General features: G+C 41.5%; 2 protein-coding genes across 4 annotated transcripts; one reads left to right on the top strand and one right to left on the bottom strand.

Annotated features, from left to right (window-relative positions):
* Positions 1–2,861: 2,861 nt before the first annotated feature.
* Positions 2,862–11,766, bottom strand: EEF2 (eukaryotic translation elongation factor 2). The gene is made up of 15 exons (XM_075204852.1): positions 11,648–11,766; positions 10,090–10,304; positions 9,715–9,896; positions 9,430–9,641; positions 8,798–8,976; positions 8,600–8,705; positions 7,430–7,543; positions 7,196–7,334; positions 6,771–6,966; positions 6,383–6,641; positions 6,060–6,167; positions 4,657–5,010; positions 4,146–4,328; positions 3,934–4,066; positions 2,862–3,378 (listed from the first exon to the last, which is right to left on the bottom strand). The coding sequence occupies exons 1-15, from the start codon at positions 11,648–11,650 to the stop codon at positions 3,185–3,187; spliced, it is 2,577 nt and encodes an 858-aa protein (XP_075060953.1). The 5' UTR covers positions 11,651–11,766; the 3' UTR covers positions 2,862–3,184.
* Positions 11,767–11,783: 17 nt separating this feature from the next.
* On the top strand, positions 11,784–20,283 carry LOC142149306 (uncharacterized). Of its 3 annotated transcripts, none has more exons than XR_012690862.1 (4): positions 11,784–12,026; positions 17,378–17,443; positions 18,137–18,371; positions 18,763–18,795. XR_012690862.1 is itself a non-coding variant. In XM_075204854.1 (4 exons), the coding sequence occupies exons 3-4, from the start codon at positions 18,326–18,328 to the stop codon at positions 20,244–20,246; spliced, it is 951 nt and encodes a 316-aa protein (XP_075060955.1). In that variant the 5' UTR covers positions 11,784–11,873; positions 17,378–17,443; positions 18,137–18,325; the 3' UTR covers positions 20,247–20,283. The 3 variants fall into 3 exon arrangements, 2 of the variants coding, with proteins under 2 accessions (XP_075060955.1, XP_075060954.1); XM_075204854.1 differs by lacking the exon at positions 18,763–18,795 and adding an exon at positions 19,342–20,283 and having other exon boundaries at positions 11,784–11,873; XM_075204853.1 differs by lacking the exon at positions 18,763–18,795 and adding an exon at positions 19,342–20,283.
* Positions 20,284–23,060: the final 2,777 nt, after the last annotated feature.

Here is a 23,060-nt window from a genome sequence, read left to right as displayed (position 1 = left end):
GAGTTGCTGCAACTCCTGTCCTGAGGGAAATGCGCCCGCAGTCCGTAGGACAAGAGCATTAGGATTGTTAACACCTACCATCTCAAACCGTATGGGGGTCCTGCTTGAGCTCCATAAGAGATTGCCAGTTCCCTGGATATGGTACACTGGAGGCCTCCCCAGATAAGTACTGGCCCAGGTCCTCAGTCTTGCAAGTGGCACATAGAGTATCTGGCTCTGACCGTCCACAAGGTAATTTTGTTTGGCACTTTGAACAAGAAAAATATGATACCAAAGTGGTAGCAGCAGCCTTGGAAATATTTATTATTACCATTTATTTATGTAGCACCACTAATTCCGCAGCGCTGTACAGAGAACTCACTCACATCAGTCCCTGCCCCATTGGAGCTTATAGTCTAAATTCCCTAACACACACACAGACTAGGGTCAATTTGTTAGCAGCCAATTAACCTACCAGTATGTTTTGGCGTGTGGGAGGAAACCCACGCAAACACAGGGAGACCATACTAACTCCTTACAGTAAAGGCCATGGTCAGGCATTGAACTGATGACTCCAGAGCTGCAAGGCAGAAGTGCTAACCACTTAACCACCATGCCCACTAGTCCCTCTTTCTGACATGACACCGCAGAAAGGAGAGAAATACAAGACACTTTGTATTATACAAGCTGACCGTTTTACACATTGAGCTTTGTGTCAGAAAAATCAGTAACAGATTGTAAATTAGTACACAGAAATATTAGTACATATGACAAATCTTTATCTATATAGTACTATATGGGATTGTGTGTTTGAGGTAGTGCCTGCTATATAAGAAAGGGGGAACTATACCTATATAGGAAAACATACAATCAATCACAGGCAAAAAGTATAAGATAAAAATTCCCTCAACCAGAGAATTGAAGTTTTTCCCTCAGGACAACTCTGACAGGCACTGCAGAGGCAGTGAGCAGTGCGAAATGGCTACTGCTGCAAGGAAAGACTGGGAAGGAGTGTCTCCTCCCTCTAGATGCACCTCTCTTCCATTCACAAAATGGTACCTGTATCAGTAACAGCAAAACTGGTAGGAGCTGTGTGCCCAATGACCTGGAATCCCCTTTCTGTCAACAGTGCTGTGGAGACACCGCCAGCAGCTCAGTCTTAAGCCAGATGGAAATAGGAGCCTGGAACTGCTCCTGATGCAGTCCTCTTGCTGTCCTAGTACAGCACTGTGTCCCTGGTCACTTTGAGTGACTACTCCTGCCCAGGAGCCTATTTCAGTGTTCAGCCCAAGTTCAGGGAAAATACAGCATTAAGCGCTGTATGCACTCCCTCCCTGCTGCAGTGTTCATACTGCAACACCCCAGTGAGATAGAAAGAAAATAAAATCTGAGTGAAAGATGTGCCTACTCCAGTGACATAAAAATAAAAAAATCTGACATCTCTGGTGAGAAGGGGCATAGAGATAGTAGCATGCCAAACAGGTCTTTAGCGCCTAACTCCAGACATCACCCTCTATACCCCATAGTGAGCAGTGTGTACAAGAGAAATTGGAATTAAAATGCACTTTTTTTGTTCAAGTGTATTTGTGGCATATTTCAAAGCACTTTACTGAAATACTGGTGCAGAATGAGTTTATGCTACAAACAATAAACTGACCATGAAACCACCAGTGCCTGATGTATATCCCATTTAAAATCACAGAACTGACAAGTGGAAGTTCAGCAGCCTTACAAAGAAACCAGTGCAACAAGTTTCTTGACTTTCATCAAGATGTCTGGCCTCAAATGGGGATTTTAGACCTTGAAACCCCTGCAGATGTTTATGATTGCATATATATTTTACACACTTAAGAATGTTAGGTGTATGTATGACATTGTGATCCTGTATGTTTTATAGATTAAAATGAGCAACTGACATATTTATGCAACAGATTAAAAAAAAAATTCCGAACTAGCAGATTTATGACCTAGGAGGGCATTGCTGAACAACATGTAAGGACCTTTGTTCAGTGCAGTACACTAGACCTGTCTGCTCACATACCCAATACTTTATTGGGGAGGAAATTATTCATTGTTTACAATGCACTCCCAGATAAAATAGTGATAGTGTTTCTGCTGCATTATGGTTGGAAACACATCTGCTCCTCTGCAGCACACTTTACAGGAAATGTTGCAAATCAGAGGAACTACTATTTGGTGCATTTAAAAGTTTGGCCCCATGCTAAATCAGTTATTGTAACTGTGGATCTGAAAGTTCACAAGAATCCTGTCAGGACAAGCCTAAACAGCAACCTCCTATTAGGCAGCTTTGCCCATTTAAAATACCAGTTACATAGTCTAAACTACTAAACCTAGCATTCCTAAGTGACAATACAGGGCAGGAGATCTGCATGGAAACATTGGTGTTGAAAATTCTGTTAATGCAGCTGCCCAAAGAGTGTGTATGTGTATATATATATATATACATACATACATACATACATACATACATACACACACACACACATATATATATACATACACACTGCTCAATCACGGCAGGATAGGTGAAAGGCAAACATAAGGGAGACCAATGCAATAAACTCCATAACATGCATTGTAGTTATAATGGAGCAATATAAAAACACATTAAATTGATGTTTAATGACTAGAAAAGCCAAGTGTCTGCATTTCAAAATTCAGCAATACAAACAACTGAAGACTATAGGTGGTCATTATAAGTTTACATTGAATTTGAGCAACATGGCCAAATTCAGTAAAATTAATTTAGTCAAGCCATTGTGTGCACAACCATTTCAGGATGTTTAGTCTTCCATTACTTAACTAGCAATGTAAGTCACAAAAACTGTAAAATATATTTTAAAGACAAGTCACTACAAAGCTGAAATATAAGTTTTTAATGGCACCAATACAATGCTGATATTCATGCTGTGAAGGTACAGAATTCCCAATCTTAGTTTGCAAAGACACCTGTGAACACTCCCACTTGAGATTCAAAACCTAATTTTTATAATAACAGGGAAGACATACCCTGCACAATAGACTTTCCTAATAAATATGAGTGTTACAGAACAAAGATGGAAGTAGAAAATCCTGGACATCAGAATGAGGAATAAGTCTCCCTCAAGTTGTGATGGTGGGCCATACAGAGAAAGCTGACATTTGCCATTTTAAGTCCATTTTCTTCATCTGATTTCTAGGAGACTCACAGCTTGTCCAGGAAGTTGTCCAAGGCTGGAATACCCTCTTTAAGACCCTTTCTTTTACGGGTCTCTGCTACAACCTGGCAGGGCCTTGAGGTGGTGTCAAAAGGATCTCCAGGAAGAATCTGCCAGTGGTCAAACACACACTGAGGGAAAGCTTGTCCACCAGTGTTGGATCGCAAGTCAGCAGTGAAACCTGAGGAAATACACCAAAAGGTTTACCACCAAGTGTGCAACTACAAGAATTACTTAATGTTGAAGCATTAAACTGAAGTAAATAATTTGTTAAAACTTTAGCTAGTTTAATGAACACAGGTGCTACAAATATGTTGCCACAGAGAATGTGCACCAAATTTCTTGAATTTCAATACTTCAAGTTTCAGACCAGATTCCCACTTCAGATTCCTGAATGTCATACAGAAATATCAAGATATTAACTTACATTTGACAATGCATGGTTCAAAAAAGGCTTTAGATTTCCAGCAATACTGTACAAAACCTTGATATATCTAAAACCTGCCTTCTGCAATAGAATGTAGTCAAATATGGCCTGCTGTGCAGCCAGACTTCTGTTTAGGGCATGAATTTTAGGATACACATACAAGCAATACCCTAACATTAGCCAAGTATGGCAGTCTAGTCTTCTGCTGTAGCTGGAGTTTAGGACATTTAAAGCCAAATCTGTGGCTTTAGGTGCACATGTCAAACAACTTTATAAGAGCTTAAAGGTGTGAAGTCAACATGGACTTACCAAATGATTCGTTGACAGGCAAGTAAGCTTTAACAACAAACATTGGTGTGCCAGCAACGTGTGACTCCTCAAATACATGTCCACGTTTTCTGTTCAGAACTCCATAGATTCCGCCAACAACTTGCTCAGGGCACTGTTGACAGATTAAGTTATGATTAAGGTAATGTTGTAATGTGGGTACAAAACAGATCAAAAAGGTCATCGGTACCAACCTGGATCTCTACAAGATAGATGGGTTCCATCAAGCGGGGTTGAGCAGTTAGTACACAAGCATAAAGACAGCGACGGGCAGTGGGGATGATTTGTCCACCTCCTCTGTGAATGGCATCAGCATGAAGGGTCACATCATGGACATTAAAACGAACTGCCCTCATGTTCTCTTCACACAGGGCACCCTGAAGGGGAAAAAAAAAAAAGTCATGAAGGCTGATTGATAGTTAAGAGGTCTTCAAGCTTGATTAAGTTGCCAAGTGTGTGCCAGTTTACACATTTTCTTCTACAAGCATAACTGTGCAGGCAGCTACTTTAAAAACAGAACATTTCAAAGTGGAGTGGTATTATAAATTGTTGGCTAGCAAGTATCCAATAGTTATTTTATTAGCACACCCCAAGTCTCGCGACATCTTAATTTCTGGATGCTTGCTACCAAGTAACAGATACGCCACAGGAACATTCACCTGTCTAGTTCCCAAACTAAAAATATTTAGCATGCATCAAACCTACCTCCTTGGTGGCCCACTGGAAACCTGCCACTACACTGTCCTTTATTTCATTCAAGTACTGGACTCCCTTGGTGACATCAGTGAGAATGTTTGGTCCAGTTCCATCAGGGCCAAAGCACCAGATCTTTCTGGCTTCTGTAACATCCCATTCATATTTTTCAGTCAGGTAACGAGCACGAGCTTTGAGCTCCTGACGTGATGACACATCTCCTTTATCAATATCCTCAGCTAGGCCATCAGGAAAGGGGCAAGACTTCATGTACAAACGGTTGTGCTTGTTGGGAGACTTTGACAAACACAGTTGGCTGGATTCATCACTCACCGTCTCACGGTAAGACACGACGGGATCAGATTTCTGTAAGGAAAATATGCCAGAGCACAAGCATTAGTGAATACACACTAAGACAGTGAGGAGAAGGTCCTTAAGCAGTCTTTGGGAATGAAGCATTTTCAGAATACCCTGCCCCTCAACTACATCAACCTAACCAACCTTCCTTTATACAAATGTCCTAAATGCAACAGCAAGACTGACTCCTTGTGCAGCTGCACTACTCTGCAAATCCCTGAACTAGCTGCCTTTTACTCCAGCACTCAAACTGCTCACCCTTAACTACTCCTTCATTCAATAGCTAAAATGACCAACTTTTAGAATGTAAAGGCCAGATCTTGAAAAGGTTACAGTAACATTTTTCCCCACCATCACTGACCATAATGCAATACAAATTTAACCAACTTGTTGTCACTTGGCAACATGAATGAATCGGCAAGTTTTGATTGAATATGCAATTTCATAGTTCTCCCATCACAAAATGTACACCTCACTATTCTACACAACTTAGAGGAATATCTAGTTTTTTGGTCAACTGCAATTTGGCCTTACCTTTGGCCACTTACTTCACCCTGTTAGGTGTTAAATATGCAATGACATTGGACTGAGCCACATGATGAAAGGCATTCCAACCATTAGGTCATTCAAACATGAGCACTAAGTGCTGTGGCATACATTTTATTTTTAATAGACTAGATGGAGGTTGTCACATGTCTTGTTAATTGGCTAGTTGTATTTGTTAAACTATAGCAACTAAAAAAAAATAAAAAAAAAAATGCAGCTATGCATGCAACATCCAACTAACATCTGGCATAGCCAAATACAAATTCTGTTTCTGCCAAAAAACATATGTCCTTCAGTACACTGTTAGACTACCTATATCTATTAACCCACCAAGTACTGTGTTTTATTAAGATGAAAGTGTTGGAAGGTTAGCAAACACTAAGGCAATTTTAGGGTAGATGGTCCTTTTAGAGCACCACAATACAGCATATGCTAAAGTGGCAAGAGATTGTCCCAAGAATATCTGGGTTGTCTAAAAACACAAGTTGACCAACTCTATGCATTGTGTTTACCTTTATTGGAATGCAGGCATGATCCTCCTCAAGATCTTTCAGACAAATTTCCAAGTGTAATTCTCCTGCTCCAGCAATTATGTGTTCTCCAGACTCCTCAATGATGCACTTTAAAGATAGATAAGAGTTGTTACAGGCCATAGAGAGATGAAGTAGATTGTAGACAACCCATATAGAAGTACTGCAACCCTGATCAAACAGACTATACATTTTAGAATTAGTTAAAGCTACCAACCTGCTTTTGTGCTCATACTACTGAACAGTAAACGATGGGCTTGAACAAGTGTTAGATTTTTGTTTAATAGCACAAGACTTATCTTTACCTGCACCATGGGGTCGGATTTAGCCAGACGCTTCAGACCTTCCACCAATTTAGGCAGGTCTGCAGGGTTCTTTGCTTCTACAGCAACACGGACAACAGGGCTCACACTAAACTTCATAACACGCATGTTGTGTGCATGTTCAAAAGTAGAGATTGTTCCAGTCTTCACCAAAAACTGGTCCACTCCTACAAGACCAACAATGTTGCCACAGGGTACATCCTCAATGGGCTCCACATAACGTCCCATCATCAGAATAGTCCTGGAGTGAAATACAGCCAAGCATTTATTGTAACAATGAAACATACATATTACAAACAATTTGTCTATGAAAGCAAGATCAGACTATTTGGCACCATGACATTAAGCTACATTTGACACAAACACTAACCTTTGAATGGGTTTCAGATAAAGGTCCTCCTTCTTTCCTGGTGTAAAGTTTGGTCCCATAATTCTAACTTTAAGGCCAGTAGACACAACACCGGAGAACACACGCCCAAAGGCATAGAATCTACCCTTATCAGTTGTGGGCACCATTTTAGAGATGTACATCATCAGGGGTCCCTTGGGATCACAGTTCTTAACACCTAGTTATAGACAAAAGCTTGTATTAAACTGAGCACACTTACTCTAGAAAAGTGCGTCTGCTCAGCTGATCAGGCAACATCTATTTACCATTGTTTAAATTAGAATGCTGGAGCCTTTAAAGTATCTAATTCATCAGGTTCATATGAACTGGGGATAGATTGCTAATATGCAGCACAATAGTCCATGCCAGTATTTCATAATCCAGGTAAGACTGTTAAAGACACTTACCCATGGCAGCTTCATCGTCAGGAGGTCCTTCATACAACAGCTCACAGCGGTACTTCTGAGCAGTCACAGGTGAAGGCAAGTGTATGGTTATCATTTGCAAAAGTGCATCTCCAGCTGGCAGCCAGCGTCTCATGACAGCCTGTGAAAGGTATTTTGTAGTTACCAGCAAACACCATACTGCAATATGGCAAAGCCAAAATATCCAAACAATTTTAAGTCTCAAAATAAAGTTACCTTTAACAATTGTTTGCCCTCTTTATCTTTGTCCTCACTGTCCAGCTTGATGTCCAGTTTTTCAACCAATTTAGCAGTCTCTTCCTTCTTGAAGTTCATGATGGCATCAAAAACCTAAAAATTTTTATTTTTAGTCAGAAGCCCTTTATCAGCAGATTTGAAACTAAAGAATCTAAAGACAATCAGTTTCTTTTTTATTTCTTCAGCTGTTTGTCAGATCAAAGTGAAGAAATATTTCATCATCATCTGTCACACCTCTTGCTATTTAACAAAACTAGTTAAAGGGCCACCATTAATATTTTCACTGCATAATCCTTTAAATATGCTGTTACAGCCAGCTGGGTGAAACAGATGTTAGGTGCAATAATGCTGGGCGGCGACCGCTGAACATACCTTCATCGGCCGCCGCACAGCTTGAGATACACACGGGGGGGGGGGGGGGGGGGGGGGGGGGGGGGGAGAAATTGATCGCCACGCCCGCCCTCCTCTCCAACTGCCGGTCGGGCACACCGTCCCTCCGTCTCCTCCCACTCTCCTCACTGACTGTTGGGCGTGACATCACGTCCCAACAGTGTCAGCGAGGAGCCTGGCAGAGAGGTTGACCATAGATGCGCGTTGCAGGTAAAGAAAGGGGGGGCTTAGGACGGTGGGAAGACATTGGTATGCTACAGGGTGGCAGACATTGAGACCCAGTGTGCTGTTGAAGGGACATTGTGATTCAGGGGGCCAGTGGTGTTATACAGGGTGAGCAGTGGTGTGATGCAGGGAGGGGGTAGTGGTGTGATGCTTATTGTGTCAAGTTATTTGTTCCAAAATCTAACACTTGGATACCTCCCCTCCAGAAATCCTGTGTCTGCAGTGGAGTCTGGACAGCGTTCTGCAGCAAACATCACTGCATCTGGACCACTGGAGGAGGTAAGACCTATCTTTTTTTTTTTAAACACAAAAGCACAAAGTCAAGCATGTGAGGGTCTATGATGTGGGTAAGTGAAGGGGCGATTTTCTAGCATACATTCTGCTACAGCCAACAGGTAAGCCTTCATGTGAATCTGCCAGTTATCTGGTAGATTCATGTGAAAACATCCAAATCTTATGAAGGTTACCAAATTTCACATTTTAGTGGCCCTTTACACAATTTAGTTATAAAATAGGCCACACTTCAAAACTCACTTTGAATATGGGGTCTAGAATCAGTTGACAGAAGGTTCTTGGTAGTTTCTTGCCTTCAGCATTTGTTGCAGACTTACTGAACTTCCCATTAGATGGGTCGAAATACCTGTGGAACAGTTAAACCATTAAACAGTAATATTTAAGAGCCAAGATAAGAATCCACTTGTCTATAGCATCTAAAAAACCGATATGACTCACCTGTCACCCCACAGCTTTTTCATCATGTCTTCCACCTTCTTTGCCCGCTCTGCTGGTGCCAACTGACCTTCTCCCTTTGCAGCAAACTTTGCCACATACATCTCTGCAAACTGTTTTAGGGTGAATGCCCAGCCATGCAGTCCAGAACCAAAGCCAACAGTTCCAAGAACTGGGTCAATCTAAAGGAAGAAGAGTCTGATCAGACACTAAAACAGAGTCCAATTAATCATGTACAAGAAACTACAGGCTACTTGTAGTCTGGGTATCCAATTTAAATGCCAACTTCTATCCACTCTGGCCATCCACACAAACTGGAAACCATTTAAATCAGACAGGCCAAGAAACCAGGTAAGTACCTAGAGGTAAATATCAGATTGATTCAAACTTCCATTAATATCAGCCTTATCAAGAGTTTTAGATTTGCAATTTAGATCTGATCTCCAGCTAGATAGCCACGTCTTTCACAAAACCCATATATTTTCTTAGCAGGCAAGCAAACTAAGGCATACAGCCAATATCCTAGCTGTGTATTTCCAAGTAAATTCTGAATTACATTCTGACAAATCATTGCTCCTTTGCGCCAAAGAGCATCTGCTCACAGCAAAACACCTGGGCTTTGTTTCTCCACTTACCATGATGTTTCCCATGGGGCCAGTCTCCCCTTCACCATATGTGGAGATGATCACATTTACATTCTCCACAATACGCTGGAAGGTGTTTAACAACTCTTCTGGTACTAACTGCAGCTCCAAGAGTGCACGGTCCATCTTGTTCATCATCAAGACAGGGCGAATACGCTCAGCAATAGCCTGACGAAGCACAGTCTCCGTTTGTACGCACACCCCTGTCCAGAAAGATTTAAGTTAAATGTTGCCCATATTAGTTAATTACTCAAATAAAGGTCACACAGCACTCACCAGACACACAGTCCACAACAACCAGGGCTCCATCAGTGACACGAAGAGCAGCTGTAACCTCAGAGGAGAAGTCAACATGGCCAGGTGAGTCAATCAGATTGATGAGGAAACCAGAGCCATCCTTGCTTTGCTTGATGAAAGCCAAATCATTCTCAGAAAGTTCATAAAACAAGGAGATGGCACTGCAGATTGAATGTAGAAAATGTAAACGGAGTTAGTTCTTAAAGCAATAGAAAACTTGCTTTATTGCACTCTACAAGTTACCATAATAAGCCACCACGCAGGTACTAATTTAAATTTTGAACTCAAATATTGTAACACTTGCTGTATTTTGAATATCATCCATTTCACTTTGAAATGACTCCTAAAACTCACGTAGATTTGATGGTGATGCAGCGCTCCTGCTCATCCTTCCGAGTGTCAGTAAACCGTGTCTCACCAGCCCGGGCATTGGCAATAATTCCAGCCTTGCACACCAGCGAATCTGTCAAAGTGGATTTGCCATGATCCACGTGGGCTATGACCGACATGTTACGGATGTTCGCCTTTTTGTCCATGATGGCACGTATCTGGTCTACCGTGAAGTTCACCTGATTGAAGAGCAAGCAGTGTTAATGTCATTAGAAGCACTAAAGCTACCTTACAAACTAATAACGCCCTTAAAGAATGAAGTTAAACAGACCTCAGAAAGGGTGACTAAAACCAGTTTACATGTTAACACTACATAAGATAATTAAATTTGTCCTATCAAAAGTAATTTGTGGACTAATGTCTACAATTTAGATTGTCCATCTAAAGGCATAGCCTACCTGGTCTCCCCCCTAACATAAAAGCTAGATTACTAAAGAACTGCTGGAGATGCATTGCAAAATACTATGAAGTGCTACCAATAACTTTGCTACATACCAATTTTCCATCTACAGCAAATAATCATGATTCAGCACAAACTCTTGGCTTCTATAACTGAGATGGGTATGAAGTTATAAAATGTACTACAGTTAGTCTTTAAGGTAAATAGTCACAATACTTCAGCAAAGTACAAAAAGGAAAGCAAGTAGTGGACAGAGGCAATGTTCAGTTTAATCAAAATGACTTAAAACACACTATTGTATGAAAGTTATAAGCAGCACAAGAGACTAAGACCCAAAAACTGCACATTGGTTTTATTTAACATTTGCTTTTATGGACACTAGCAGTGGCTCTCTATGTATTAAAACCCAAAATTGAATTCATATTCTGCTCAGAAAGGCATCCCCCTATAAATGCTTCCTGCAATATATACAACCCCCATCAATATCAAACCCTTATATGGTCTAATATTCTAAAGCCTTTAGAATCATCATCACTAGTTATTTTTATCGTTAAATCACCTTTACAAAGTTATCCTAAATCCTTCCTTACACACCATTTTGAACTCTGTTCTTTATACAAGATAAGATGTCAGTCGAAGAGGCGGCACAAAGTACAAGATGAGACATCGCTAGTGATCTGCAGCGTCAGCGCCACCCCAGTCATGCTCCTCCAGCAGCATGACTAACACTACGAACAGAGCGACGGTGACGTGTCCAAGGGAAATGAGGGGAAACCTGGCATTTAAGCCACAGCATATACGCAGCGCCCCCATGCTGCTGCGTTAAACACCAAATTTGAACTAAAAAAACCACTGGGCCGGGAGTAACACACGAAGTGGGATGTGAGGAAGCAGATATAGATCCGCAGTAGGCCGCCGCGCAATTATAAGCGCGCCAGTGTGACACTCCCAAATCGACAAACAAGTAGGCCGAATAATGGCTTCCTGGACCCGAGGTTATTGTCCGTCATCATTTGCCGAAAACGGACAACGTAGGCTCCAAACAATAACAATATCCATCACTAAGGGAAAATGGGACCCTTGATTCCCTCCCGCAGGCATGGGCTGCAAATCGCCGCTTACCATTTTGGCGGGTGGCGATGGATTCTTTTCACGGGATGAAGCCGGACCGGACTGCCTGCTTCACAGCAGACAAACAGGCGGAAGAGAAAGCTGACGTCAACAGCACGCTATATATAGGGACAGCGCCGGTCTGGTCACGTGATATATATATTAAAAAAAAAAAAAAAAAAAAAACTAGTAGGAGCGGGGAGAGGCTCCGTTGCGCATGTCTGTGATGTAACCCATGGTGAGCTTGCCATACTGTGATAGGGAACAAGTGTCGCGAGTAGGTGATAATGTAGAAGGGGCTGCTTGTATAACGTGACAGTTTTTTTTGTTATGCATCTTAACTGACTGCTGGGCTTTGTGACAATGGTCATTGGATAGAGCTGATTTGAAAGTAATTTAGAATTATAAAACATGCAAAATCTCTCTCTCTCTCTCCCTCTCTCCCCCCCCCCCCCCCGCACCTCTCAAGCTTACAGTATATGGGAACATCAGAGTTCAACACAGGGAGTAAGTGCTACATGCTGAATATTGGTCCAGCCAGATTGCAATTGTAAAAAGTGCTTAGTGGCCTATTTGATCCAGCCTGCTGGAAATAAATGTGACCCTCGGTAGAAAATCATGGTGGGGACAACATCATGGTGAGCAGATCCGGACTGGCCATCTGGCACTTCTGGCAAATGCCAGAAGGGTCAATGGCTAGATGGTCAAGTTCGCATGTCCGAGCAGCAGCACATCCCTGCGTGCTGCTCGGTGGACAGAGACTCAGTGACGTGCGGTCCATGTGACGCAAGTAATCGCATCGGAAGGCACGTGCCATGTGATTACTTGCATAGGCCACACGTCACTGAGTCCCCGTTCCCCGAGCAGCGCGCAGGGAGGTGCTGCTGCTCGGGCGGGCATGTGGATGGCTGGATCGTGTAGTGAAACAGACTGTGCGTGTGTGTGAAAGCTTAAGGATTCTTTCTACACCTACCTGAAAGTCACTGATGGGTTTATTTATCAGCAAATCTCGGGACAATAACATCTGATGACTGATCATTTGATACTCATCCGTTTATCCTCTCTGGTAGGGGTATATTTGCATACCTTCATGTTTTCAACATAATTTATTTATACAAGGTATGTCTATTAAATAACGAGACTGTGATTCCACCTAGTAAACAAAGCAGTCAGAACCGGTTATAACTGCATACGTAGTAACCTTGACCGGTCTGAACCTGCATGACAAGCTGCAACACTCTATGACGTTCAGCTGATTGTGAGTCGCCATTTAGTTTGGGTGTGGTTTCTGTAGAGTGCCGAAAAAATGCTAAGTTTAAAAGCTGAACAACGTGTCATTTTGAAATTTTTAGTAAAATTGCAGAAAATACCAACAGAATGTTTGCAACGGCTTACTACTGCCTATGGGAATGACTGCCTCTCTTGTGCGGATGTGTTTGAGTGGCACAAAAGATTTAGTGAGGGACGTGAGAATGTCGAAGAGGATGAACGCCCTTGAATGACCTTGCACTTCAAGAACCGAAGAAAATATAGAAAAAAATCAGTCAGATTGTTCGAAAAAGACCGCCGACGTGTTTGAATGATAGCTGAATCCGTGAAAATTGACACTATGGAAAATTTTGCGTGAGGAACTTAACATGATGAAAGTTTGTGCAAAGATGGTCCCAAGGGTTCTCACACCAGAGCAAAAAGAACGTCGCAAGGAATGTTGTGTTGACATTCTGTGTTCAACTTGACACAGATCCAAACCTGTTTCATAAAGTAATCACATGTGATGAGACCTGGATATTCCAGTACGATCCTGAAACCAAAAGACAGTCAATGCACTGGAAAACACTGTCATCACCAAGAATGAAAAAATCTTGTCAAAGCAAGTCAAAATTCGAAGCAATGGTCATTGTTTTTTTTCGATATCAAGGGTGTAATTTTGGAAGAATGGGTTCCAGAAGGCACAACAGTTAATCAGCAATATTATAAGGAAGTTTTGCAAAAGCTGAGAGAAAGAGTCAGGAAAAAACGGCCCCAACTGGAAAAATGGTTTCTTTCTTCAACAGGACAATGCGCCTGCTCAAACAGCACTTTCCGTGAAGAAGTTTTTGACCGACAAACACATTACTACACTTGAACCTCCTCCATATTCACCAGATTTAGCATCTTGCCATTTTTATCTTTTCCAAAAAGTTAAATCAGTGCTTAAAGGGACACATTTTGAGTCAGTTGATGCTGTAAAGAAGAAAACGGCAGATATGTTGAAACAAGTGACAGAAATTTATTTGCTTCATGCCTTCGACCAGTGTAAAACAAGATTACAGTGATGTATTAGTGCAAATGGGGAGTATATTGAAGGGGACAAACATTACGGGCCCGATTCATCAAGGTACGCAAACGCATACGCATCTGCGTTGCATACGTTGAGTGACGCAACCCGATTTGCGCGTGAAATAAGTACCTCAAAGAGCAAAAACACATCCCCTTGTGGTCCATTACAACTAAGTGACGCAAATAAGTAGTGCGAACGTTAGAAAACACACCCACCTGCGTATCTTTAAACATGCTACACGCATAAGCGACGGCTCTCAACTGATTGACGGCAAGCTAAACAATGCATACTTCACGCCCACTGTGGGAGGGGCCAACAGTTTATTTATATACAACACAACAAACATGCCAATGTGGCCTTCCAGTCGGCAACCAATCGCACCAGTTGCTGGCAGGTGGCCTCGAGATTGACGAGTAAGTGGCCCATTTGGGCCAACAATTGGGCCGGAGTGGGTGGTGGTGTGACCAATCTCCGACCTTCCTCCTCAGGTGCTGAAAGGAACCAAACGAAAACAATAAATATACAGCTCTACCTAATTTGGCAAACAGACTGGACTTACTAGAGATGTGTACTGTTACATTACTTTCAAATGTTAGGCTTCTGCCAACAAAACCATTTGGACGCACATTAGACATTGCTAAGGCATTTGGATAAATGTCCTACATTCTGGTGAGCCACGGGGAGAGGGCCATGGACAGGGTTGTCTTATCCAGCATTATAGGCCCCAGGGCAAAGCACTACCATGGGCCACTACCTACACAATAACTCACAGGAAGTCAAAATATGTTGGTTGATATTGGAATTTAAAATCAAGTGATTAATATGCTGACAAGTTCACCAGCCTAGCGGCAACATTTTTTAGGGCTCTGCCCTGCGTGGCCATGTGTTAAGATGGCTCTGGCTGTGGTTTGAGTTTTTAATGTACATCAAATTTGTAGCCAGATATTATGTGTAAAACCTGTGGCATTTATGTCACCATTTAATCAACATGTGTCACAGCAGGGATTATGTACAAGTTTAATGGACATCCTCAATCTTATCAAATTAGGTCCATCATTTTTCAAAAATACTTACTATCATCAAAGGCCACTGCCTCTTGGCTGCCCGATGCTGCCTCCTCCAATCGTTGGTCCTCCGGGTCCGCCTCCTCCTCCTCCACTGCAGCTGCTGCCACTGCCACTAGCACTGGCTCCTCCTCCTCCTCCACTGCAGCTGCTGCCACTAGCACCGGCACAGGCTCCTCCTCCTCCGATGACACTGCAACTGCCACCAGCTGCTCCTCCTCCTCCTCCTACTGTGGCTGCGGCTGGCGCTGCTGGTCGTCCTCTTCCTCCTCCCCCTCTTCCGCCTGCGCCTCCACCACAGCCCGCCGGCTTTGCCGGCGTTCCCAGCGTGCCCGGTCTGTTTGAGAAAAGGAAATATAAACAAAAGGACATGTTAACACAATCACCATTTGAAAGAACTCATAGTATTATGACAATCAGGTGATCATACATATTTAATAATCTTTACATTGTCAGCAGGCATAAATATTAGCTACTAACAATGCAAGGAGCTAAACATGATGAACACAAAGCATTTCACATGACTTGTCGGCCCGGTACAATGGGGCAGGGACTGATGTGAATGGAATCTCTGTACATTGCTGCGGATTTAGTGGCGCTATATAAATAAATGATTATGATGATGACCTGGCACAAGGTTTGGTATTTTACATAGAGATGTTGAATCTCGCAGTGGCCTAGTGGTCAGCACTTTGCTCTCACAGCACTGGGGTCAGGAATTCAACTCCCTGATTATTGTTTCATATGTGTGGAGTTTGGAGGCTTGCTCCATATTTGCATGTGTTGTCTACCAGACTCCCTAAACATACTACTGGCCGCCTAATTAGGTTTTGAACAAATTTGGCCCTAGTATGTTTTTTCATGTCGGTGAATTTAAGTCAGCAAACTCCCATGGCCCTGGTAATGATGTCAATTAGTTCTCTCTTTACATGATCACAGAATTAGTGGATGGAGCTCCAAATCTTAGAATGTTGAGTATATTTTGGAAATCACCCTTTGTTGGGACTACCTCACAGTCTACAATAGTCAAAATAGGCAGTTAAGTAATGATTGATTAGCTATATCTAGTACACTCTGTAATCTGTTTGCATCTTATGGGAGTTTTTAAAAATTAGTCTATACACTAAGGTATTTGGAATTTGAAACCTGGCTTTTACATCTTAGCCAAATAATGACAACACATCTGCCCCTGCAAAAAAAATTTAAGGTTAGACCAGCAAGCTACAGCACACGGGTCAAGAGTTACAATGGCTGATTCCAAAACCCACCCTTAATGGTCAGATTTTTCACAATCAAACATTTAGGTCATTAAATTGCCAGCAGACAAATGTAGGAGACAGGAGGCAAAGCATTTTGGGTGTACTGGAAGGGGCATGTCCTTTAGAGTGTGCTTGCACATTGTTATGTAGGCCATGTCAGGTGATTTGTGTGAATTTATTTACAAACATATAGCAAATATATATGTACACATGTGATGGTTTTTGCGATTAATACAGAACTCACTTCTTACAATCTCCTGCCGGAGTTCAGCAAGGAGCGCTGGTTGACGGCGCCGGAGATCGCTCCAGCGCCTCTGGAGCTGGACGACGCTCCTCAATAATCCATACCGCAGGCGGAGGTGTCTGCGGACCCTTTTATAGGCCTCCAGCTTCAGCTCATTGGGCATATAGCGCCCTAAGGGCTCGTTGTCCATGGCCTTTGTCAGGACACGGAGCTCACGTCTCGCGAAAATGTTGGCCCTCATTTTTGCAAACAGGAACCAACACCCTCCAGTATTCTGCGCTCCGATTGGTTCTCAGAGCACGTATGGCCGTAACTCACGTCACATGCGGATCTTTCACACACCTGTGTTTCTCCCACCAAGAACATGGCGGCCTGCTACGATGAGACGAGTACTCTGTGCATTGCAATTAGGAGGAAGAGTGTACACCTGGTTTATTAATTAATCCAAACCTCCATTTAAACCCACCTGTGCTTTGCCTTACTGCCTGTTCAGTAGCTGATTTGACTGAACAGGACACATTGAACTGTGAAAACATTTACATACTTTGCCTAATAAGCAAACAACAAACAGTAACAACAAAAGTAAGGAAGTTATTGTAATATATACAATGTGCTTGTCTCTTCTAATGTAGTGGGTTTTTTTTTAATTAAATATGTGTGTCCTAGTTGACATAAACCTGCTATAAAAAGGGGCCTTGGCATCACATTTTAACATGGCACTAATGGTATATTAGCCTACAATAAACTAATCATTTTTATCTGATCAATCTTGCACTCAATAATATTTAGATGTTAGCATTGTTGATAACATCACATTAACTTGCATTTTAATCAACGTATTTTTTTGTTTTGCAGGCAACCCCAAACATTACACACTGTTGTAATCTAATTTTTTTTTCCTTTTTGTGCAAATATATAAAAGTAAGTATAAATAGGTCAGATATATTGTATTATATACCAATCGTTTGTACCTGCTCATTTAACCATCTGTGTATGCACAAAAATGTGTGTCCTAGCTGTAATGAGAGTGTGACCAGAAGTGGCCTAGCCCTCACATTTAACTGTAAAAGAATGCATTAGTAGCTTACACAATGCTAAGTACTGTTAGATTATCCATATCCCACACACTAATAACTGACTTATTGCATTGAAGGACACATGCATCCAAATGTTTAAATGTATTGGGACGCTTACTTAACAAATAGCATTTGTAGTGCACAAATTTAGGTGTGTTGCTGGCTGATTTTATTTACCAAAGTAATATTGGAAGCACGATATAGGGCTTGCTACTCCAAAAAACGTAATGTGATATCATGAATTTATGTATGTGGCTAAACGTGTTAACCAAGGTTAGGCTTTTAAAAATGGAAACTGGTAGTAGTAGCTGAATGTTGAACTAGTATTTGTACACCATTAATGTTAAAATACAGTGGACAAAGTAAATGTTGGATCAATATAGAAGCAACAATGTTGATTTGAATAAGGTCTATGTGTTTTATACCTAGGTAGTACTTTCCCAAATTAAAACTTTTAAGGGGGTGGGTGGCCATACAATCTGTATTGGCACCTGATTGTTTCCATTGCCAAAACCTAATTTTATTTTCTTTCCAATAGGAATATGTGTGACCCAGGCCCCAGTGGGGAGCAGCCACCCGGGCGGCCAGCTATGTGTAAAAAATTTTTTTTCTAATGAGGAATTAGAGGTTTTAGTGGGAGAGTTTTTACAGCGATTCCATTCGGGGGACCGCCAGATTACGGGCCCGGAGCGTCACCGCCATTGGGAGCAAATTACGTTAGAGATTAATGAAATATCGCCCCATGGACGAAAAGTGCATGAGGTTCAGAAACGGTACAAAGCCACTGTTTAGAAAAAATGCCTATATAATGTGACTAACTCTGTGGAGTAGTATTTATTTGCTTTTCTCTCTCTCTCTCTCTTCTATATATATATATATATATATAATGTATGTACATTCTGTGTTAGTATTACTTAGCCAACTGTGATGTACAAGCAGCCTTGTGTGTATAATCTTTTCTTCTATCAGGCCCTTAGGTGATGGTTCCCAGCAGCATGGGCCTTGGCCACATTTACATAATGAGTTGTGCACATTAACCACAATTGTAAATTCCAAGACATTAGTGTACAATGTGGCATTAATAAATGTGGTTGGATGAGTATATTGATTTTAACCTTACAAAAATAGAAAAAATTAACACCCTAATATTTGTCTATTCCGCAGCTGGGCAGACTATAAAGCTAGGCTTAAAAGCAAACTAGCACGGCAACACCGCCATGCGCACGGGACTGGGGGTGGGCCACCAATGGACATTTCCTTGACCCCGCTTGAAGAGCGTGCGAGGGCCGCTATTTCTCTTGTTGAGATTGTTGGGGTGGGCGACATAGACACTGGCTATAGCCCACCCCGAAGAGGAGATTCCGCTTCACTAGGTACAATGATGAGTGTGTTTAGTTACTGACTGTAAATGTTTCTATATGTCTGAGCAAATGTGTAAACTCTCTGGATGTGTCTAAAGGATTACTTTGATTGCACTATATCTTAGCCTATCACATTTGAGGAAATGTCATGTAGACTGTGAAGCTAAAAATTCTCTATATATACAGTTTTGTGCATAATTTTAATAAATTAAAGATTCTAAAGTCTCATTTGGGTGACTGTAAAGGGCAGGAAGTACATTAAAAGTGATTTCACACTTGACCAATGCTACTTCAGGCGTACCTCAATAGGTTTTGTAACATTATTATTGTTGGAAATTTTTTTTATCAAATATCTTAGTGTTTGTTTTAAATCTCTCTACAGATTCCCAGCAGCAGGCCACTGAAGTAGTTTCTGAAGTTGCCCGTGATGTGGAGGGGGATCAGGTGGATCCAGGTGACAATTCATGGGAACGGGCACTCTCCGACGCATCACAAAGACTTTACTGCGCCACAGATTCACAGAATGATCACCTGGCACTTATAGCGAGCACTGTCCAACACACGGATCAGCAAATTACAAGTCTCATAAGCACACTCTCCACTTTCATGAGCACACACACCTCTTTAATGACCTCACACAACTCTTTAATAGCCACACACAACACCCAAATGTCAAATTTAACTCAATCTATGTCACATATCGAAACACTCCTGGATGAACTCTTGCATGCCCACTCCCAACGCACCTCCGCCACATTCCCTTCACCCAGCTCAGATTTTGTGTTCACCAGCCCCCATACCCAGTTGGCTGGTGGCTCCCCCCTCCCTGTTGGGTCTGTTGCGTCCCCCCTCCCTGTTGGGTCTGTTGCGCCCCTCCTCCCTGTTGGGTCTGTTGCGTCCACCCTCCCTGTTGGGTCTGTTGCGTCCCCCCTCCTTGACCCAGCCCTCTGTCGTCTTATGTGTTTAGCTTTTGCCTGTGGCTTAGCCCAATCCCCTGTCGTGGTCCCTTCCCAAACCCCTGTCGTGGTCCCTTCCCAAACCCCTGTCGTGGTCCCTTCCCAATCCCCTGTCGTGGTCCCTTCTCAAACCCCTGTCGTGGTCCCTTCCAAATCCCCTGTCGTGGTCCCTTCCCAATCCCCTGTCTATGAGCCTTCACCTCGTCGGACACAAACCGTTTCCCATGCAGGTTTGGCTGCTTCATCTGAGGCCTCTACATCACGGGTGACAAGAAGTAGGAGTCGGAGCCAGCCCATTCAGACTCCTTACAAAAAACCAACCAAAAAATAAATAATAGTGTTTGTTTTAAAACATTATCTCATATTTGGATAACAAAATATGTATTGTTTAATAAATTTGTTATTTTTTATTACTAAGTATGTGTTTATTGATTTATTATTACATCATCTATGATGGTTATTTGTACGCAATACTTGTTATCAAGTATCAGCAAAAGATTACCTCCCAAAAAACGTCCGGAATCATGAAGGTTCTTTAAGGAATAGGTATCTAATTTCAGTGTGGTGTCCAAAAGGAAGTGGCAGATTGATTCAGGGTCATAAATGGAAAGGATCCTTATTACAATAATCTTCTATAAACCATGAATTAATGTCAGTGTAATAAAATATCACCCTTTTTGTTTAAAAACTTACATACTGTCTGTATCTTAATATTGTTCCAAACTACTTGTTAGCTTATTTGAAGACGGTAATTAAAAGTTAATCTAGGACCTCTCCTACCCCCCCATAAGAATCAGCAAGCTCCATTTTTAAAACATACCCCTCCAATGCCACATGGTTTGGCCTGACTTAGTTACTTTGCCTTAACTTTCTAGAATGATTCAGGCCCCTGGTTTGGTCAAGAGGACTTAAACAAGAGCTAAGCTTTAGAATGCTTTTTGCCACAGTATTTCTTTGTTTGTGTGAGTAAATGTTTTGACATCAAGCGTGCCACTACTACAGTGGCCCTTTATAGGTAGAAAAAATGATCATGTAAAGAAAGTTTTGTTTTTGTAAACTGTAAGTTGACACAAAGTAGCCGGAAAAGAAAGGTGCAAATAGCGCCAAAATACTCCTAAGATTATATCCCATCATGGCACAGGTCAAGTATTGGTAGCTACTATTCTGAACCGTTCTGACTGTAGAAAATTTAAACACATCTAATAAGGCATTTGTCTTTAAGGGGGGTATTCAATTAGCCTTGATTTCGCGATTCCGATAATATTTAATGCGTTTTCGCGTTAGCATAGAGTGCACACAATTCAATTCCCCTTATTTTACGCGTTTAAGTCGGAAATAAACATGTTACGCAAAATCTTACCAAGCCCATAGAACAAGTGCAGGCAGGCTATTCAATTGTAAATTTTCGCTTTAACGCATGTCCAACAAAATCGCGTTTAGTCATTTTTTCGATCGCACCATTGAAGGTCTTTTAAAAGCGTTAATGATTCCTTTAATGTCCAAACTTATTTTAATATGGGGCTTTTTTGATAATATTATACTCATTAAACTTCTCTAACTTGATAATTGTGTAATAAAAATAACTTTAATCCCATGAAAATAAAAAAGTTTGTAAAATGATATTTAAATACACCCCCTTTAGAAAAAAGCAAATGGTATAGTCCACTGGATTAAAATTAAAAACATTAGTTTCATTTCTCATTCAACTGACCTGAGAGAAAATATTAAAGAGGAGACTGAGACAACTGTTTGGTTTTGTATATCTAAAATTTATATCTAGCAGATAGTTAAGGATTTTTATTTCTATAAAATTGTTAATATCTAGCATTATTTATAGTTAAAAACTGTTAATAGTTTAATATCTAGCAGTATTTATAGTTAATGATTTATATTTCTATAAAACTGTTAATAGTTTAATATCTAGCAGTATTTATACTGCTAGGTAGTTAATTAATAATAATAATAATAATAGTTAATTAATACTTAAATTTATTTTTATTTTTATATTTTTTTATAAGAAATTTACAAAGGCATTAGTAATGGAGCCATTTTCAACAAACGTTTGGCAGTTTATGTATGCAGCATGTATTGATGAATGTGCACATGCTGGTTTGCTTGTTGAGGGAGAGGAAAGAAATACTTTGGAAATAGAGGAGAATGTAGATGTGCATGTGGCTGCAAGTGAGGGAGAGAATGCTGTGGCTCCATTACTTGATGCAAGGCGTCGGGTCCCACGGCCCCGTCTGTACCGCACACGTCGGTTACTTGATGGGGTCCCTGAGGATGAGGTGATAAGATTATATCGCCTATCCTCAGTTGCAATTTATTCTTTATATGACCTCCTTAAAGAGGACCTGGAACCAACAGTCCCCACAAACCATGCTGTGCCTGGATTGGCAAAGCTGCTTGGGGCATTGCATTTTTTAGCGTCGGGAACCTTTCAACCGACATTGTCCGTAATTACGGGTTTCTCCCAACCCACATTTTCACGGAGTTTGTTCCAGGTCCTTAAAGCCATGAAAAAACATACTAGGGAATTTATTAAATTCCCACAGTCTGAATTAGAATGGCATGAGGTCAAATCCAATTTTTATAGTGTGGCACGTATGCCAAATGTCCTGGGTGCAATAGATTGCACCCATGTGGCACTCACACCTCCGCACAGAATGGAAGAGAGCTTTCGAAACCGAAAGCACTTCCATTCCATGAATGTGCAGATGGTGTGTGATGCCAGAAAAAAAATCCTAAATGTTTGTGTTGGCTTCCCTGGTTCCTCTCATGATTCTTTTATTTTGCAGAATTCAGGAGTGTTCAAGAGGTTTGAGGAGGGAGATTTTCCTCATGGATGGCTCCTGGGTAAGTTATATCTAGGTAATCGCTATTAATAATTATTTCTAAAATGAGAAGAGCACTAATAAAAAAAAAAATTTTTTTAATAGGTGATGCAGGATATGGGAGCCAGCCCTGGTTGCTCACTCCAGTGTCCAATCCAATTTCTGATGCTGAAAAAAGGTACCAAGCGGCACATATAGCCACCAGAGGTGTAATTGAGCGTATCTTTGGGCTACTTAAGAGCCGGTTCCGCTGTTTGGACAGGTCCGGCGGTGCGCTTCTGTACTCACCATCAAAAGTTTGCCTTATTGTT

This window comes from Mixophyes fleayi, chromosome 1 (assembly GCF_038048845.1).
Source record: "Mixophyes fleayi isolate aMixFle1 chromosome 1, aMixFle1.hap1, whole genome shotgun sequence".
NCBI lineage: Eukaryota > Metazoa > Chordata > Amphibia > Anura > Limnodynastidae > Mixophyes > Mixophyes fleayi.
This window is presented reverse-complemented; position numbering and strand designations above follow the sequence as displayed.